Genomic DNA, 17,836 nt, shown 5'->3' with positions numbered 1-17,836 from the left:
TATTTATAATCTCAAACAAGCGCATGGGAAATCATACTTTGCTTATGCAAAAATGAAAACATTTCGTTTACATTCTTCACATTTCATTTACTGAACTAACTTCCAAGCTTAAAATGGGTCTACCGTATACTATATGGTTATAGACAATCACACTTGCATGGGGCAGTGGAAGGGCGGTACGCGAAAATAGCAATCAGGCCTGATTGACATACGGTACGGGCAATAACAACGCAGTTTCTCTCGGCACTGACGCCTATTTCAGAAAAAGCACAGCTTTGCACCATTCAGAACAACATACCTGCTGCAGAGAGGGATGGCTTCAATAGTAGATCAGTTTTATATTCCAGTTCTATCCTGAATGGGAGGTGTTTCGTTGTTAGGGCAACGTCATCGTGTGAAAATCACAAATTCAACCATACGGAAGACACTAGGTTACAAAACATGCGCACCCAAAGTACTCTCAAATCAACGTCGTGACGTAACTTCTTTGTGTTGGCAAATCACGGTGTACGTTGGGCGGGCTTTGTGAAGCCCGTGGTTCAGTGTTAGCAGGCTAGCTACAGAAAGAAAGCTAACAAATCGTGAGAGTGGAAGTGGAGCTAGCGTTATAGGAAAAGGCAACTGTCAAAACAGTAACGGGAATAGAGCTTTTAATCAAGTGATAATTGTCTTAGATAGCTATATGAACAAATGTATAGCTAGTTAATCAAAGAGCGTGTTTGTCAGATGCCCGAAGCGCATTTTGGATATACATCGACTGTCCCATTTCCAAACGGAAACCATTTCTGGACAGATAGTTCGTGCTAGCTAGCTAGCTAACTTAATTCTCCAGGAGACTTTTCATTATCAACTAAAAATCAAAACTGAATGTCGCATCTGTCATGAGTCCGGCCGGGTGCTCCCATGTGAACGGTTATAAGGTGGACAATTGGAAACAAAATCTACGAGTCATATACCAATGCTTTGTTTGGAGTGGTACTGCTGAGACCAGGAGACGAAAGGTAAAAACACAGGAACTGTAACGTTAGCTTCAGAAACAGTTAAACAAAAAATTAAATATGGCACAGACAGACGCAGAACTGGAGTGTAAATGACGACCCACGTGAAGCACAACCACTGAACTGGCTGAACAAATTACAGTCTTGCTGAAACTGTTTTGCAGTAGTAGCTAGCTAGTTACCGGTAGCTAGCTAGACTCTGCTTGTGGAACTGCGGAGACTGGTTAGATGTTTGCAAGCTAACTTAACTGTAACAATCTCCCTCGGATGTCTCTCGCTTTGCTAACTTTAGCTAAGCTTCTTTAACTAATTTTTGTGCTGGAAGCCAGTGATCCAGCTGAGCTGGTCCGTTTGCTAGATGTTGAATAGCAAGCCAGTTAGCTGGATGGCTAAACTTAGGTTTGAAGTGAATCGTGGCCACTGGCTAACGTTACCCGACCAAATTCGCCCATTGTGTCCACACACACACACGCACACACACTGGGCCGCCGCAATTGTTAGTGGTCCTCTCCTGGGCACTCCAGGTTAGTGTTTCCCCGGCATCGTTCATTCACTCACGAGTTGGGATGCTGGGGCGTCAGCCCATGACCCTTTCCTGCCAATTCTCTCTGCGCTCATCCCACACCCTAACGTTACTCGGCCCACAGCACCAAATAGCTCTTTATTACACTGTGCCGGAAACCTCATGGTGCTGTGTTGCAAATTCTATTTTAAATAAAACTGACGTACTTCAAGTACTTTTGCCGACCTTTCTCAACATTTTTTTGGTCAAATTTGCAGTTGTCTTTTTTGTTTTGGTGCCATGATTTTCACTCTGAAAGATCTATCAGCTTTGTAATCTCCATTGTGGGTTTTGCACTGTAAATTTGTATATTACTTGATTTTTGTCACTGGCAATCCCAGCACATCTTACATGTGTCATACATTTTTATTTCGTTGTGATGAAATAGGTGCTTCAGAATGATGCGGGATGGACAGCATTGGTGAGTTGATACATAACACCCCCTCCACCCCCCTTGCACAGACATAAGTAGAGTTCAGATGAGTATACCAAATGCTGGCTTGCTTTCTCTCTGCTTGCTCTCCCACCTATGTTTCTCAGCGCCATTTCATTCAATGGTCTGAATATTAGATGTTCTCTATTTAGCCTACTGGAAGAAATTGTCCCCATCCTTGTATCTGCCGTGTCGGATGGTTACAGCTGGCAAGATCGATTGGTGGGAGGATGGACTGTGAGCAGATTGTCCAGAACCATAGCTCGGCTACATTTGGCCCTACTGAGAATGCTTGGGGCTTGTCAAAGCAAATAACTCATGCAGGATGGTCGATGACCCTTTTGTTTATACAGTTTGTAGTGACAAGCTTTGGCTTTTAACACAGCGCTCACACTCTCCTTCGGTACATCATCATGATTAACTTTGCTTTTTGCCCCACAGTCTGAGTCTTCTTTCAAAAGTAATTTATCTGCGCATCCTTTGAAGCCTGCTGCGTGCACAACGTCTCCCAAAAGTAACCCACAGGCCAGGTTTGCAACCGCTCAACAATCCCAGGAGCATGAAGGGAATGAGGTGAAAGGCTCAGAGAATTGAGCAATACCACATGCACCTGATCATTCTTATTTCTGTGACAGACTAAGCCCCCCCTTGAGTGAATTCCTGTCAGGCAGAATGTAAGAAACTGGACCACCAGGGCACAAAATTAACACTTGCCAAATGCTTAATGCCAAATGCAGGTAAAATGTATCTTTGGTGGATAAATCAGTAAGGGTCACGCGCCACAATGGCTGGTAACTTTTTGAGACGGTAATGTGCATTTCAAAATGAGCCAAAACAATAATTTCATACATTGTAGGCCACAGAAAAAGGCAATATAATGTGCAATTGCATGGCATAAGTTTCCTGTATTAAATACTTGATACCATGTAGATAAATGTATTTGTTAGAGATGTTCTCAGCTTTTGGATGTTACTTACTGCAAGCCTAGTAGCTTTGGCACTTGCCACTGAGCTTCCCCTGATAAATCAGGGACACAGCTCCTTTCTGTCTTTGTGCTGCTCTGTGGCTAGTTAGAGGAATTCAGGTTCATTGTCCCGAGTCCCTTCTGTACTCTGCTCTGTTTTGAAAGCCTCACTGTTTCAGCATCGTCTCTGCCAACCAAACACTACTGTCTTGTTTTTCATAATGATTCATGGAATTATCTAGCTGTGTGTTATGCAAACAGGACAAAGAAATAGAGGTAGGCAAATTTGTCAGCATGTGACAAAGGTTTGCCTCTTTCACTGCAACCTGAATAAGGGTGATCATTGTCTTTGCTCAAGGTCAAATATTCAACATGGGTCTATATCTCATACCCCTGTCTCCATGAGTCTGAGTAGTGTATCTTAAACATTCAACTCATTTGTGGAGTGATCATGGGGAAGTTCCCATATCGATATTTTCAGTGATTCCAAACTTGATAGCTGCCTGGTGGGAATGTAATCAATGGAGCCTGCTTTCTCTTAGCCAGTTCAAATGTGTGTGTGTACAGCAGACGCGCAAAGAATGATAAAAGCTTAATCAAGCATAGGTCAACCTGATATGACATATCTCCGTGATTCCCCGGTGGTTGAATAGTGATGTAGTGTTGGTGTAAGTGATGATTACTTTTATTTCCATCCCAGACAAGCACACGTCACTCCATGACCGTTGCGTTAGCAGGAACAGCCAGACTTCCACCCAAGATTTGTCTCTGACTAAAAACTCTTTATGACTCTACCGTGCAATATGGTGGATATAGTTTTACTGGCTTGTCGTTCTACCATGCCCCAGCCATCTCTGCACCTCTCACTTACTTTGTGGCACACTGCATGAACACCAAGCGCCCAGTTTAGAGCCTGCTAGCTGACATAATCCTTAAGGTTAGTTCCTCTCAAGAACACCACCACATTGCAATGCACTTGTGGCCTCGCATGTGAAGGAACCGTGTACTTACTGCTGGTCACTGTTGGGCCTAGCTGTGTTTCTGTCACTGTATTACTGCAGTGTAATACCAGCTCTGTATCTGATAGTGACTTAGTAGATTGTAATTACCTTCATACATATTTTTATATTTTGGCGGTCACCCAAATGAAAAGAGAAGAAAGAGTCTCTTTTTCTCTTTTGGTCCATTTATATTAGAAGTGCAGCAAGGCAGACATTGCCTTAAACATTTGTAAAATTTAGTTTTGCCTTAAATTATGCTTTGAAAAGGGAATTACTAATACAGACAGAGAAAGGAGCAAACAGTGGGCAATGGCTAAAGAGTAAGAGGTAAAGACTCCCAGTTGCAGCAGGGGATGGCTGTGGGAGTAGGAGTCTTGTTATTGTAGCTCACACCCCCTGCATTCAGCCTCTTTTCCATCTCTCTGATATGACATGCAGAGCAGATGTAATACTGCTCTGGTAGCACATAGGCAGTGTATTGTCCTGAAGTGAGGCGGTCTTGGTTTGTGTCCAACACTGATGATGATGAGCCAGCTGGCTAAGAAGCCTTTTACATTACGTCCTGGTATCTGAACATTCACCTTGGAATAGGTGCATGTAGAAATCCTGCATCTGTCCTCGCTGTGTGGGAATAATCATTTGAGTAGATGTCAGTAGCATTGGGTGGTACTGTATGAATGTTACCACTGCAGCTTGCCACAAGCTGCAGTGGTCTTAATAGCATTATAGGGCTTCAACAGTGGCAAACACATGGCAAGCATTTTAGCAGAGATGCAGCACCTGGATAGAGGGGAAAATGAACATTTTCATTCAGTGAAGGATAGAAAAGGTGCATTTTGGCAGTGTATTCAGACTCGGCCTCTTCCTACCTTTTATCTTGAATTTGCTCTCTCTTCCACCTCCTCTTTTTTTCTCATTTCTTTTTTTCCTTTTCTCTAGTCTGTCCTCAACAACCTCCCTGCAAGCTGTCATCCTCGCTGCCTCAAGCTAAAATCAATTCCCAGTCGATGTGCAGGAGCATTGGTGGAAAATCTGTCACCTGCTCTGCATGCACAATCCAGAGTCCCAGGTGGGGAACAAATGGCAGAATAAATGCCAGATTTATCAGTTTGTAGTGACGACAACGCAGCCCAGTGTGGCTTGGCATATCTCCTATCCTTTAATAGGAGATATAGGTTTTTGAGCTGCACAGCAGTTTTAATAGTGATCATTTTTTTTGGCATGTTGGTCCTAGTTGAAATACCGTATTGGCTTGACTCACTATGTGTGTTGCATGTTCATTGGAACTGGTGCACTAGTGTCAGCTGTAAATTATGGATTGAGTTTGGAGACACATTTGATATTGCTGTGATTCCTTCATGCCTCGAGTTGAACGCGTTATTGTCCTCTGTACACAAACACGAACTATACCTAAATTCCAGTGCCATTTGTATATGGCACAAAATGCCCCATGGACAGAAGAATTAAAGCAAATCGAGCAGTGCAGTAAAGATGGTCCACTGAGGGAGATAGTGAGAATAAACAAATGCACAGTAGCATTCTGTCCTTGGCTGTGGTAATGAGCGCTAAATGATAGGCTAATGACTCTTACATGATGCTGCCCACTTCTTTTGTGCTTCTGTGTTTCATTATGTCCTGTTCTGGTTGAGGTACACCTGATGTTAAGGGCTGTCAGTTAGCAGAAAGATTTTGATCGGCCGTGCCTTGTAGCCGGAGGGGATTCTGGGTAGTTATTGACTGTACACCTCATGTAAGAGAAATCAGTTTCCACTTCAGAACTGCAGAGGAGGAACTGTAATTCTGGGCTACTTCCCCCTTCCATCTCTTGGTTCCTTACTTTGACATCCACCTCTTTTTTTTTAATTGATTTTTTTAAATATCTTTTTTTTATTATTGTTTTTTGCCTTTATTAGACAATCTGTAGTGAAGAGACACAGGAAAGATTAGAGAGAGAGAGGGGTATGACGTGACAAAGGTTAGAATCCAGGACACCGCAGCTACATGGTATGCGCCCTAGACCATTGATCCACCCCTGACTTCCACCCCTTAATCTATTCACGTATCCATAGTTTGTGTGTTGGGAGTGGCTTTCATCTGAACAGCTTTCTGATGTTTCCTCTCTTAATTGAGGTTTATGTTCTACCAGATTGGCCAGTGCCACTTAAGCAGAAGTGCACAGAAACATGCCAGCACAGCGCATGGATGGAAGCCCCCCCCCCCCCCCCTTTTTTTTTTTTTTTTTTTTTTACAGTTCAGTTTATTCTCCCCATCCCAACTCCAGCCCTATTCATAATTTATAGTTTCTGAATGGCTAAGGAGATGGAGAGATGGCGTGAATATTCATGAAGGTCATGGTTATTTATATTGTGTGCTCCTCCATTTAGCAGGATGGACTCCTCAGTTCTAGCCCTCTGCCCGGTTCTCACTGTTATTTACTAGCCGTAGGAAGAGGTGCCGATGCAACCGAAACACCGCCACCACGAAGAAATCTGCCAGGCAGTTAACCCAGAGCCATTATCTTACGTTGAGTGGAAATTGGATGAGATAAAAAAGGAGGGGGGGGGGGGTGACAGAGTTTTACAGCGGTGGCTGCTTTGAAGAAGTCTCTGTCACTTTGATTAAAGGCGAATGGGTCATGATTAGAGAGGCGACTGAACTAGACTTTTTTTCCCCCATCTCTTGTTTTGATATATCATCTCATATGATCAGAGGAACCATAACCCCCTCAATAAGAACCCCCTTACTGCTTGTGATGAGGGAGAAGAGGAGGATGAGAGAGAAAGCAGTTGTTGGCTGTTGCTGAGAATTTCAAAGGTAGGGAAGGGTGGATATATTTATTGTCAAGGATGACACATTTGCTTCCTTCTGACGCTCCACTCCTTTCTCCCTCCTGTTCTCTCAGCCACCCCCACCACACACACACATACAGAAACACACTCTAAATACACTCAGGCATGGCCCATCCCAGAGAGAGCAGCTGATTCCTGTGCTGTGAGCAGATCTTCTTGTCAGATCAGTCTCCATCACATCACAGGCCTGCTCCCTGACTCATCAGCATACGTTTGAAGCATCAGGATCTATCCCTCCAGCCTCTTCACAAACCTTGCGTGTTCCTCTTCTGTGCTCACTCCCACGCCTTTTCTTTCTCCTCTTCTTGCTTTCGCTTTTTTGTTATTTGCAAACCTAGTTCAGTCCCCTTTCTCCTTGCCTCTTGATTATCCCATTAAGGTTATGCTAAAAATAGCAATATTGTATGATGTTGTATTGTGTATATTTTGCGAATCGTGATAGTTTAGTTTTAGTTAATTTTTATTTTAAAATTTTATTGCAGTTGTTAATATGTTAATATGCAGATAAATCTGTTACTAATGGTAAAATAAAAATAATACCCCCTCTTTTAAAAATGCACAATGCATTCAGTCCATTGTGAAATTGCAATACTATAATATCGTGTCCTATTTATAGTGTTTTGCATTGCATTTTGGGATCCGGAGCAATTCATAGCCAAACATCTAATCCTCCCATTTTCCCCTCTTCCCACTCTCTGCTCCTTTTTCCTCATCCCACTGCCTCAGTGTAGAACAGTCAGTGGGTTGGGTGATGTCAGACGTTGGTTTCTGGCCCTCATCCAGGCCTATTTCTTCCACCCCCGCGCTCTCTCTTTCACTCCCAGGCCTTGTCTAATGTGGCTTTCAGTCTGTCAGTCAGCATGGCTGTGGCTGGGTGACTCAGGCTAAACAAATGGGACCAGGTCTATAACCTCCTCCCAGAGTAATCTCAGGCCTGGCTTGTCACCTTGTGGGGTCCCTCTCGCATGCTACCACCATTATTGTTTACTCTCTGATAACATAGCCTCCCATACAAATCCCATACCCACATTCAGGAGTGTTGTGGCTGTACTTTGTTCCAGGCCTCATATCTATCCCAGTAGCTTATTAAACAGCACAGCATGGGGTTGTAATGTACTTGACATCCTCTGATTGCACTGGCTGTGCAGGATGTGTTCTGCCACACTGTCTTTTCGGATCAGAGAGGGTGAAAGGAGGGGAAATGTTTGCGGAAAAGGGCTGTTTGGCACAGACTTGGAGCTTGGTGTATGGCTTTGCTTTAGAAATCTTCCACTAGGGAGCAATCCTGGTCAAGTAGATAAGATATTGACATGGGCCCAAAAGTGAGGTTGGTGTTAGAGGGGGTGAGTAGGATGCTGCTTGAGGCTTGTTAATTTGACAGTGTTAAACTTTGCCTTTAGAGCAGTAATGGAGGGGAGCCTCATGAAAAATGCATGGACATGGTTCACAAGACAGCGGCTTTGTTTTTTGGGAGGGGTTGCTGCAGCAGTATGTATGCAGTGACCACTGTGCTTTTGTGTTTTCGTGCAAGCTTATATATTTTGTTATTTAACTTGGGTTATGACTGAGGGAGAGAATGAATTGAAGTTTTGATTAGGTTTGTCCATTTCTGTGTGTGAGCTGCATCCACCTCTGCTGTCTGCCTCTCCTGGCCGGACGAGTTCACTCCCTCGATTGATCCCCCATCCATCTCTCCCTTCCGCCCACCATTTCTCATCCCATCCCTCTAGCCCTCCCTTTGACTAGAGATGGGACCTCTCATTTGACTGTTCACCAGGCACTGGGAAGACATCATTGCTGCAAAGCATGCTGGTCACGGCCCAAGCCAGCCAATGATGCCGCTCTCCAGCCCTCCCTTAGTGCCACCATCTGGCTAATGAGCTGTCAATCACTCTCCAGGGGCAGGCCAGGCCCAAAACCAAGAGGCAATCAATCTCTTCTAGTGTGGACACTCAATTATTCCCCATTGTTAAAGCCTTGGACCCAAGTGACAGCCTCGCTGGGGACTAGGTTTTTTGTGTGAAAATGGTTCTCTGCCCTTGTGAAAAGGGTGAAGATTAAGGCATTACACCCTAGCTAGAGAATTCATTACTAGACCTAGCAATGGTCTATATATACTCGCTTTTAAAGACCCTTTAGTGCACTAATAGTCTCCCTGTACAGCTAGTCTATAGGTAGTGCTTATAGATTTTCCTGGAGGTAATTTGTTCATGTTTTGGGCTCCATGGACCATGATTGGTGCCAGGGGGATAAAGAAGAGGTCATCATGTGATCTGATTGGAGGAGATTTGGCTCCAAGGGGACCACTCAAATGTTCTGTGCTTGGGGTGTGAGTCACATGAGCACTCCCTCTTCATTCGGGGTGTGTGTGTGTGTGTGTATGAATACGTGTGCTCTTTCAGTGGAAGGGTTTGGTTGAGGGCATCTGGTAGCTGTAAGGTTTGACAAATGATCGTGTAGCCTTTTGTTCGGCTGGAGCTAGACTGTTAACCATCTGTGCAGACAAACACAAACACACTGCCCTCTGCATGATCTGCCCTCTCGCCATACATTGTTTGTCAATGTTTTTGCTTGTTGTTGTTTTGCAGCCTTGGTCTCCTCCTTGTGTATGCGGCATGCCATAGTTTCATTCCACCCACTGGTGAATTGGATAAATGTAGGTTTGGTGCTCTTGTGTGATGAGGCTGCCTGCTCCTATTCCTGACTCTTTTATGAGGCAGCACAGCAGCTTTTTAAGTATCTGGTGTGTGTTCCATCAGAAGGCCTCTGAATGTGTTTACATGGACAGAGCTAGCCAGCCCAGAGCTATCTGTTGTTGCATGATTCTTGTAGGGCATATTGTAATTATTACAGTAAACGATAATTCTGCATTGTGCTTTTGTTAGTTCTCTGTGATTCAAAACTAAAGCTATTCAAGCAGCAGCCTCTTATTTTTTACCTGGGCCCTCTGGAAATCAACAAGCACAATATGCCTCTCCCGTAACAGAAAGACTGTTCCTACTCATCTCTCTCTCTCTCTCTCTCTCTCTCTCTCTCTCTCTCTCTCTCTCTCTCTCTCTCTCTCTCTCTCTCTCTCTCTCTCTCTCTCTCTCTCTCTCTCTCTCTCTCTCTCTCTCTCTCTCTCTCTCTCTCTCTCTCTCTCTCTCTCTCTCTCTCTCTCTCTCTCTCTCTCTCGGCATCTACCTTGCTATCTAGATCCATTACATGTGCTGCAAACCCTCCTTAATCACACCAACCTACACAGCTCACACAAATTCCTCAGGAACATCAAGCACCCATTTGATCATGGCATCAAAGCTACTCCACCATGAGCATCTCTGCTCAGATCCGCTCCATGCACATTCTATTCTGTTTTATCCCTTTTCCTGGAGTTTACAAGTGGCTAGATTCCAGAGACTGGGGCTCAGGTTCCAGCTATAATGTCCCCATAGCACTGTGTGATGTTATGGGGCCATATTACACACTCCACAGTCCCTCTTCTTTCCCTCGACATCGATTCATAGGGATGAGATGGGAATACAGTATCATGCAAAGACCGCATGGCATGTCTTAGGTAGTCAATAGAGGTCATTATGAGTTGATGGAGAAGGATCTGAGAAGAGAAGAGAGGAAGAGTCATATTGTGTGTCTGTCTAGGGCTGCTCAGTGAGACTATGGATGACAGGCCAGGCATTAGTCATGGGGAGGAAGGGAGGATGTGGAGGCGAGGGGGGTGGGGGTTTACAACATCATCCTGCCAAGGCCCTGACAGGCTGCAGCCCCAGGGGTCAGTCGGCAGCACAGTTCTGGAGCATCACCATCAGCCTCCTTCCCCAGCCTCCCTAGGCTTGTTCCTATTAAATATAGAATAGAAGAGGAGTAGGAATGTGTGTGTGTGTGTGTGTGTCTGAATGCGCAAGCAAGTGTGTAACATTGTCAGTGTGTTCCTATGCTTGCGCAATCATGCATGTGGTCATATATGTTAAGTATAAGCTAAAGATTGTGAACGTTTGTATATTAATGTGTGGTATGCATGTCTGCCATTGTTAATTCTGTCGACTGTGTGTGTGTGTGTGTGTGTGTGTGTGTGTGTGTGTGTGTGTGTGTGTGTGTGTGTACAGAAGCAAGGTTTGGTCTCAGCCAGCCACAGCATATAGAGTGTGAAGCGGCATGGTGAGTCACTGCTCTCATATAGCAGAGGTTTAATCTGTATTGACTCCCCCTCCCCTCCCCTCTCTATTCTGTTCTTTGCAGCAGCTGGAGCGTGCTCAGTAGAGCCAGACCTTTGTCCACATCATCATCATCGTCATTCTCTCTCATCCTCAGTCACAGCTCATCACATTATGGCTCATACACTGGCTCCATTTGAATATATGAATGCATTAGCCTAAATGCTGAGGGAGGAATAATGGAGTGAGATTCAAAGAATACTGGAAGAGATGGAGAAGCAACGTTAGAGGCAAGGTTGTTACTTTATTTTGAAATGTGGTGTGTAGTTAGACCTACAAAATGGTTAAAGGATTCATTGTCATTAGACCCAGGTCATCATTATCAACAGGCTATTCACAGACCCAGTGGACCGAACCAAGCATGTAATGATATCTGATCTTCACTTTGTTGCTATATTGGAGATCTATAAACCATCTAGTACCTTCCCAGATCTCCTCTTCCATCTATTAACAGCTTTGTACATCAGTCAGTCATTCCCCTGGACAAGGAGTCCAGCCTAGGTTGCCTGGCAGGGTGCATCCCAGATGGAGATGCAGCCTAGCGCAGCGCGATAGCGAGCTAGCTACCTGTCTAACACTTGTTCCAGTCATCTGAGCCAGCGGCTGATCAATAGCTGATCTAATAGGACATTAAAAGCCCTGGGCGGAGAGACGCAGGACTGCTGACACTGAGGAATAGACACCAGGGAACCATGGGGAGGGAGGGGGGGGGGCGCGGCATTGGCAGGCCCTCTTGTTTTGACTTGGAGTCCTGGTGCAATGCAGGAGGAGTGGGAATCAACAGCATCCCTCCTTAGGATGAATAGGCTGAGAGAGGAAACAAAAGATGTGGAGTCAGGATTTTGGTATGGTCTTGCTTAATCGAGTATCAGAGGTAAGAGGTCAGTAGCACCCTTGTATGTTTCCACATGATGTGGCCTCCCCTTTAACCTTTTGCTAGAATATCTGGGGTCTCATCTGGACTCACTCTGTAGTATCAAGATTTCTTATCTTTCCTTTCATCTGCCCTTTCTCTCGTCCCCTCTTTGACCTCCATTCCCTTCTACCATGTAATTGAGATAAGGTCCACCTTACAAGTGTAAAGAGTCTAGATGTCAGTCTTGATCTTGGTTGTATTTAGTCACCATTGTGTCTCTTTCCTCTGTCCATCGCGCCTCATTGATCCCACATGGAAAGGACCCCCCACCCCACCCCCCAAATGCTGCTGTCTCCTCTCTCACACACAGAGTTGGCTGGCTAATAGGACAGTTGGAATAAAAACTGAGCTTAGTGTCCGTGACTCTGAATGTCTCCTATACTGCGCTGTCATCACAATCCAGCCCACGTCCATAGAGGCTCAGCCAAAACACAGCCCTTTGTGTGGGATTGGCTGCCTGTCTCTGTGGCAGTGTGTGTACAGTAGTATGTGTCTGGTGCTCCATGTAGTGCGATCTTGTACTTGTCTTGTATCCTCATTGTCTTAGCTGACTATCTAAAAGTCTAGGTAGCATGTCTAAAGCTCACAGGGCTGAGGTGTGTAGTGGGAGGAGAGACCCATCATTGGTAACTGGGGCTGCTGTGCCTCAACTCTTTTTGCAGGACAATATGAATGCTAACTGTCTTTCACGATTACCTCTCTCACCCACAGTCATTACCCTAGCATTCACACCAAGGTTGTTTAAAATAGGCCACTTATAGTCATTGATACTTATTCTCAAAACAGTTCAACACCCAAGGCTATGGAAGCTAATCCAGACAACACAGATTTAGGGTTTGGCTTGTAATGGGTGTTTAGGTTTAGGTCTTAGCCTATGGGCTGTTTAGTAAGGTAGACATTGCCTCATTGTGCTACATAGGCAGCATGAGCCTGTCAGTTTTATAGCTGTCCCATTGCAGAGATTGACTTATGACTAATCATGAGTGTTTCCTTGTGTTTCCCAGCTAACCGCTCTGTGCCATGTGTCATCCAGGGAGAAGGAAGTGAAACTGATCTCATGAAACCCTTTTATTACTTTCGAACAATAAGCTTCAATGTTGTCCAAATGGTATCAGGTTCTACCATTGTATTCCTAGTCAAAAGATGGCTATAGGTAGATGGTACAGTGCAGGGCCCTTGGGTTCATGTCAGATAGTTAGGTGTGTGTCCATGTCTTTCTTACAGGCTACTCAGTTTCCTCCCAGTGTACAAGAAAGTGAATATGGATAGATGTAGCCAGCCAATAGTTTTCCCATTTTGCATCTCATTCCCTTTCCTTAACACCTCTTCTCTCCCTGCCTAGTGGGTCACTCATTGTGACAAGCTTGCACCCTGATGGGCTTTGATTAGACCGCTCTATCTCTTCTCTCCCTCCATCTCTACCATTATCCAATTTCTCCCTCTCAAAGCAGGCATGCAGACCACTCTCTGCTGCACTTTCTCACTACCAACAGACCTATTCAGGCAAGGAAATGGCATTGGCTGTTCATCTGAAACTTAGTGCAATCACCACTCAAATGCTTTGCATTTGCCTACCATTTTCAATTCCAATTCAAGGCATTTTAGTATACAATCTGCACACCGTACAATTTTTAGAAGGTCCAAAACTAGAGTGAAGTATTCCTCACATTAGTAGTTTTTTTTCCTACCGACCAGGGTCTCAAATGTTTGTGTTGGCTATCACATCCACATGTTAGCCTGTGCTTTTACTTGTTTGTTTTTCCAATAGAGCCACTGCTAAGACACTCTACTGGCTGTGTGTCCATCTCAGTCGTCAGACAGCGCTGCCTCACAAAGCTCCACAGTAATTAAGGCTCCAGGTTCAGCAGCCTACTGTACACCTTCAGTCATCAGAGCAAACAGCCAGCCTAGTCTGCCTTTCTGCCGGCCCATGCTGCTGCGTTCATTAGCTTGAGTGCTTGCCGGATGATTTTACAGTGACGACCTGCTAGAGCCAGGGATTGGGTTTGTGCATTAAAAGAAAGACTGCATGTATTTTATTGTACGTCCGTGAACAGTTCTGTTGTGTAGACTTGTGCTCTGTGGGTCTTCATATTACTGTTATTGCATAGACTCACACACACAACAGCTATATTGCATTCCTCTCCAGGAATGCTAGAATGTTCACCATGACCCTTGTTCTTCCTTTGAGAGATGTCTCCACTCGTCTGTGTACCGCTCTCTGTGCTGTCTCTCTTTTCTCTCCCTTCACATTCTTCCTGTCTCTTTGCTAATGGGAGATTTTGTTTGGCATGGATGTTCATGTTAGACCAACAGCACCTCTCAGTTTCCCCCTCTCCCTCTTTCTCATTTTCCGACAATATACAGTTAAACCTTCAAAGATAATCTACACACGAGGCGAAGACCTGTGCTCTCTGCTTATTCCCCCTCCCCTTCACTTCCCCCTTCCCTCGCTCTCATACACATCACGCTCTCCCGTGCAGCCCATGCAGAGCTCATTTTAACAGCTTTGCTAAAGACGAGAGGCATTCTAATGCGCAAATTCTCCGGTCACCTCCGAGTGCTGTACTCAAACCAATTACACACACTCCAGCCGCTGTCAGCGTGTGTGTCAGACACACTCCGCCTGCCTTCCCCAGTGTGCCTGCCATGCATAAAATCCTATCATGGCCTATGTGTGTTAGAGAGTGAAAGATTCAAAGCGGAAATATGCTGTTATTCAACTGCATGGGATTTGTCAGCAGGCCCGGTCGTCTTTGGTCTGTACTTCATATCAGTTTTAAGTATGTCCCCATGCACTGTGTGACTGACTGTGGAGGATAAATATCTGAACCAGCAGGCAGGGAAGTCCCGTTCTATCTAGCTACGCCACTCTACCCCTCTTAACGCTCAGGGTTCGGTCCTGTTGCAGTGCTTACTGAATGTCCTCTCCTTTCTCGCTTTCCCTCCATCCCCCATCCCTCCCTCCCTCCCCTGGGTCTTTCCGTCCAGGCCAAGTCGTGTATCTGTCACATGTGCGGTGCCCACCTGAACCGGCTCCACTCTTGTCTCTACTGCGTCTTTTTCGGCTGTTTCACCAAGAAACACATCCACGAGCACGCGAAAAACAAGAGACACAACCTAGGTAAGTCACTCACTCACTCACAAGCCCCCAAGGAATATAGGACCATACAACATAGGAATGTCAGAACTCAAAATACAACATAGAGCCAGCAGGTCAGCATGAGTTATCATCACCAAGATGTGCCAGAAAATGTGAAATGTCAAACAATGCAAACTAATCCTTTAAGCGTCATAGATAGAAAGGGTTCATACAGTCCATGCACTTCCAAGGCAGATTCAATAGGCTCAGTCCCATCACATCAGTCTTCACATTCACATGTACCCTTCCTGGACCTCTGCAGTATCAGACATCATCAGTAAGGGATTACAGCACTACTTTGGGCAACTTCCTCCTCTTAGCCTACAGCAGACAGGGAGCTGAACCTCACTCTAACCGCAGCACATTACCATTCTACTGGGAGCGCCTTAGCCAGTCAAATGTCATGGGTTTAAGCCGCTCTACTCCCCTTCATACAGCGGTAAGGGAGGGGTAGACATCGCTAATCCACAGCTACCAGAAAGCAGAGTTTCAACCTTACATGCTAATTATGGGACCCAAATAAAACAATGGAGCTAATGAGTGTGAATTTGATATCATCCCTAGAAGGATAACTAAATGTGGACATAGGCGAGACAATAGGGTGGCTAGCTAAAGCTAATCGTCTTGAAGGGTTGTAATGGGTTTTAAGCATTGCATCAGTTTCACTGCATATGTGTAGATGTGGATAGACTTTTTTTCCCATGCGACTAGCATGCGCACACACGCCTGATTCTTGTGTTTTCTCTTTCAGGCAGACGTATACACACACAGACAGACACACACACACACACACACACACACACACACACACACCAAGTGTAGGGTTCTACAGTGTTAATTAGCTTTGAGCTTTCCACAGGAGCCTCCCTGGCATTGGCACTCTGTTCCTCTGCACCTTTAATCAAATTAATCCTAACTCCCCAGTCTACTAGACTGCTAGCAACCTCACTTCTCTGAACTCCTTCACATCTTCTTCCCCTCTACCTCTCCATCCCTCATTCTTTCCTCTCCTCCTCCACTCAGTGAGCCAGATTTATGGATTTCTGCCTCTGTCTTATGGAGTAGTCATAGTCTACATCTTCCTCCTCTCTCTGCCACTTATGCTACTCATTTCTCTCTCTAAACTGGTTGGCCACGGATGAGCACCATATTCAACATTTCCCTCACTGTTACCAAATGTGGTTGGTTAACCAGTGTAGATAAAGATGACATGAAAAGGCCATCCTTTTTATGTGAGGTACAAAGCTAGCTCATTCTGAAAAGCACTTTTTGCTGCATGATCTATTGCTCTGTATGATCTTTCGTCACACGCACACACACACACACACACACACACACACACACACACACACACACACACACACACACAAATAATGGCAATTCAAGAGGATATACGGCCACAATATAACATACACCATTCACATTTTCTTCTTCGATGTGTTAGGTGTTCTCTGCCATGTTAAGCCCCTTGTTTAAATTCATATTCTCACTGCGGGTAGTACCAAAAAACAGACAAATGTCCAGTTTGGCTAAAAATAGGTTGTCACGGCAACAGAACCGAGGTATTGTTGCTGTGGAGTTTGAGAATGGAAGGGGGTGGTGGGTTAGTTGAAAGCGCAGGTGGGGGGTGAGAGACAAATACACCTATTCCATCACTGCTCCCCTCACATCTCTTGTAATTGTTCAGTGCGAGGCAATGAGATGGAAAGACAAAAAGGCCCCAATCAATAGAGAGCCGTGAGTATAAAATGCAGGGTAGAGAAAGCACTTGTCTTGAGGCTGGCTGCACCAATAAGGTTGGACAGTGAAATAAAACCCAAGGTCTATTGTTGTGCTTGAAAAATCTATTTCTAATTATTGTGCATTCTCTTTTTCTCTCTCTCATTCCCTCCTTCCTGCTTCCAGCGATAGACTTATTATACGGTGGAATATATTGTTTTGTGTGTCAAGACTACATATACGACAAAGACATGGAGCAGATTGCCAAAGAGGAACAGAGGAAAGCCTGGAAATTGCAAGGTATAGTATTTTATTTTCTGTCAGAGAACTTAATGCACCTTGTCCTAGTACCTCGCTTTTTAAACAAGGTTATCTGATATCTCAGTGCCTTCACATTAGTCTTTCTTCATGTCCACAGGCATAGGGGAGAAATACACGACATGGGAGCCTACCAAGCGGGAGCTAGAATTACTACGGCACAATCCAAAGCGGAGGAAAATCACTACAAACTGTACCATAGGTGGGCAATAGATTGTGCTCTTCAGTCCACACATCCCAATCAGCACAGCTTTTCATCTGTAGACAGCTGTGTGTGTTATGGGGATTCTCTATAGCTGTGTGTGAGCGCATGCACCTGTGGCGCAAGTGTAGTTGGGGGTCACTCATGCGTTTAAGTAGGGTACCCGAGGTCAGCAGGAGTGGACAGCCCCATAGGCACTGCACTGGGAGAGACATAACACAGCGTTCCCTCCTTCTGATAGATGCACACCACAGCGGGCCTATATTTCTCTCTACGTGTTTCCCCTCGATCTTGTTTTCCTTCCATTTTTTTTCATTGTCTCAGCAGTCTGTCATTTTATTTTCTTCCCCCCTTCCTCACTGTTTCTCTTATTTTGTGTGTGTTTATCCACTTTCCCAACCCTCCATCTCAACCCTCCTTCACTATCTCCTGCGATCCATCACTCCCTTATGTCTTTAAGCAGCTTGGTTGGTAGCCCTGATTAGGCAGCAGACTATGTGTGCGTATGTGCGCACACATAGGAC

The 17,836-nt window shown here is 45.0% G+C and overlaps 1 protein-coding gene across 3 annotated transcripts in view; it reads left to right on the top strand.

Moving 5' to 3' along the window:
• Window positions 1–580: 580 nt before the first annotated feature.
• Window positions 581–17,836, top strand: part of LOC139663859 (ubiquitin carboxyl-terminal hydrolase 22-like) — a 29,683-nt gene continuing 12,427 nt past the window's right edge. For 2 of the 3 annotated variants that reach the window (XM_071542624.1, XM_071542622.1), the window contains exons 1-4: window positions 581–1,001; window positions 14,923–15,055; window positions 16,979–17,092; window positions 17,211–17,312. In XM_071542624.1, the coding sequence (XP_071398725.1) occupies window positions 882–1,001; window positions 14,923–15,055; window positions 16,979–17,092; window positions 17,211–17,312 (469 nt within the window). In that variant the 5' untranslated portion in view covers window positions 581–881. Of the gene's footprint in view, window positions 1,002–1,948; window positions 1,982–14,922; window positions 15,056–16,978; window positions 17,093–17,210; window positions 17,313–17,836 lie in introns of all 3 variants that reach the window. The other variant, XM_071542621.1, reaches the window with a different exon arrangement.

The sequence above is a fragment of the Centroberyx affinis genome, unplaced genomic scaffold, assembly GCF_046629955.1.
Source record: "Centroberyx affinis isolate AG114_WGS23_722 - 3 ecotype Tasmania unplaced genomic scaffold, CSIRO-AGI_Caff_v1 ptg004137l_1, whole genome shotgun sequence".
Taxonomy (NCBI): Eukaryota; Metazoa; Chordata; class Actinopteri; order Beryciformes; family Berycidae; genus Centroberyx; species Centroberyx affinis.
Note: the sequence above shows the minus strand (reverse complement) of the source record. Positions and strands in the feature narration are given on the sequence as shown.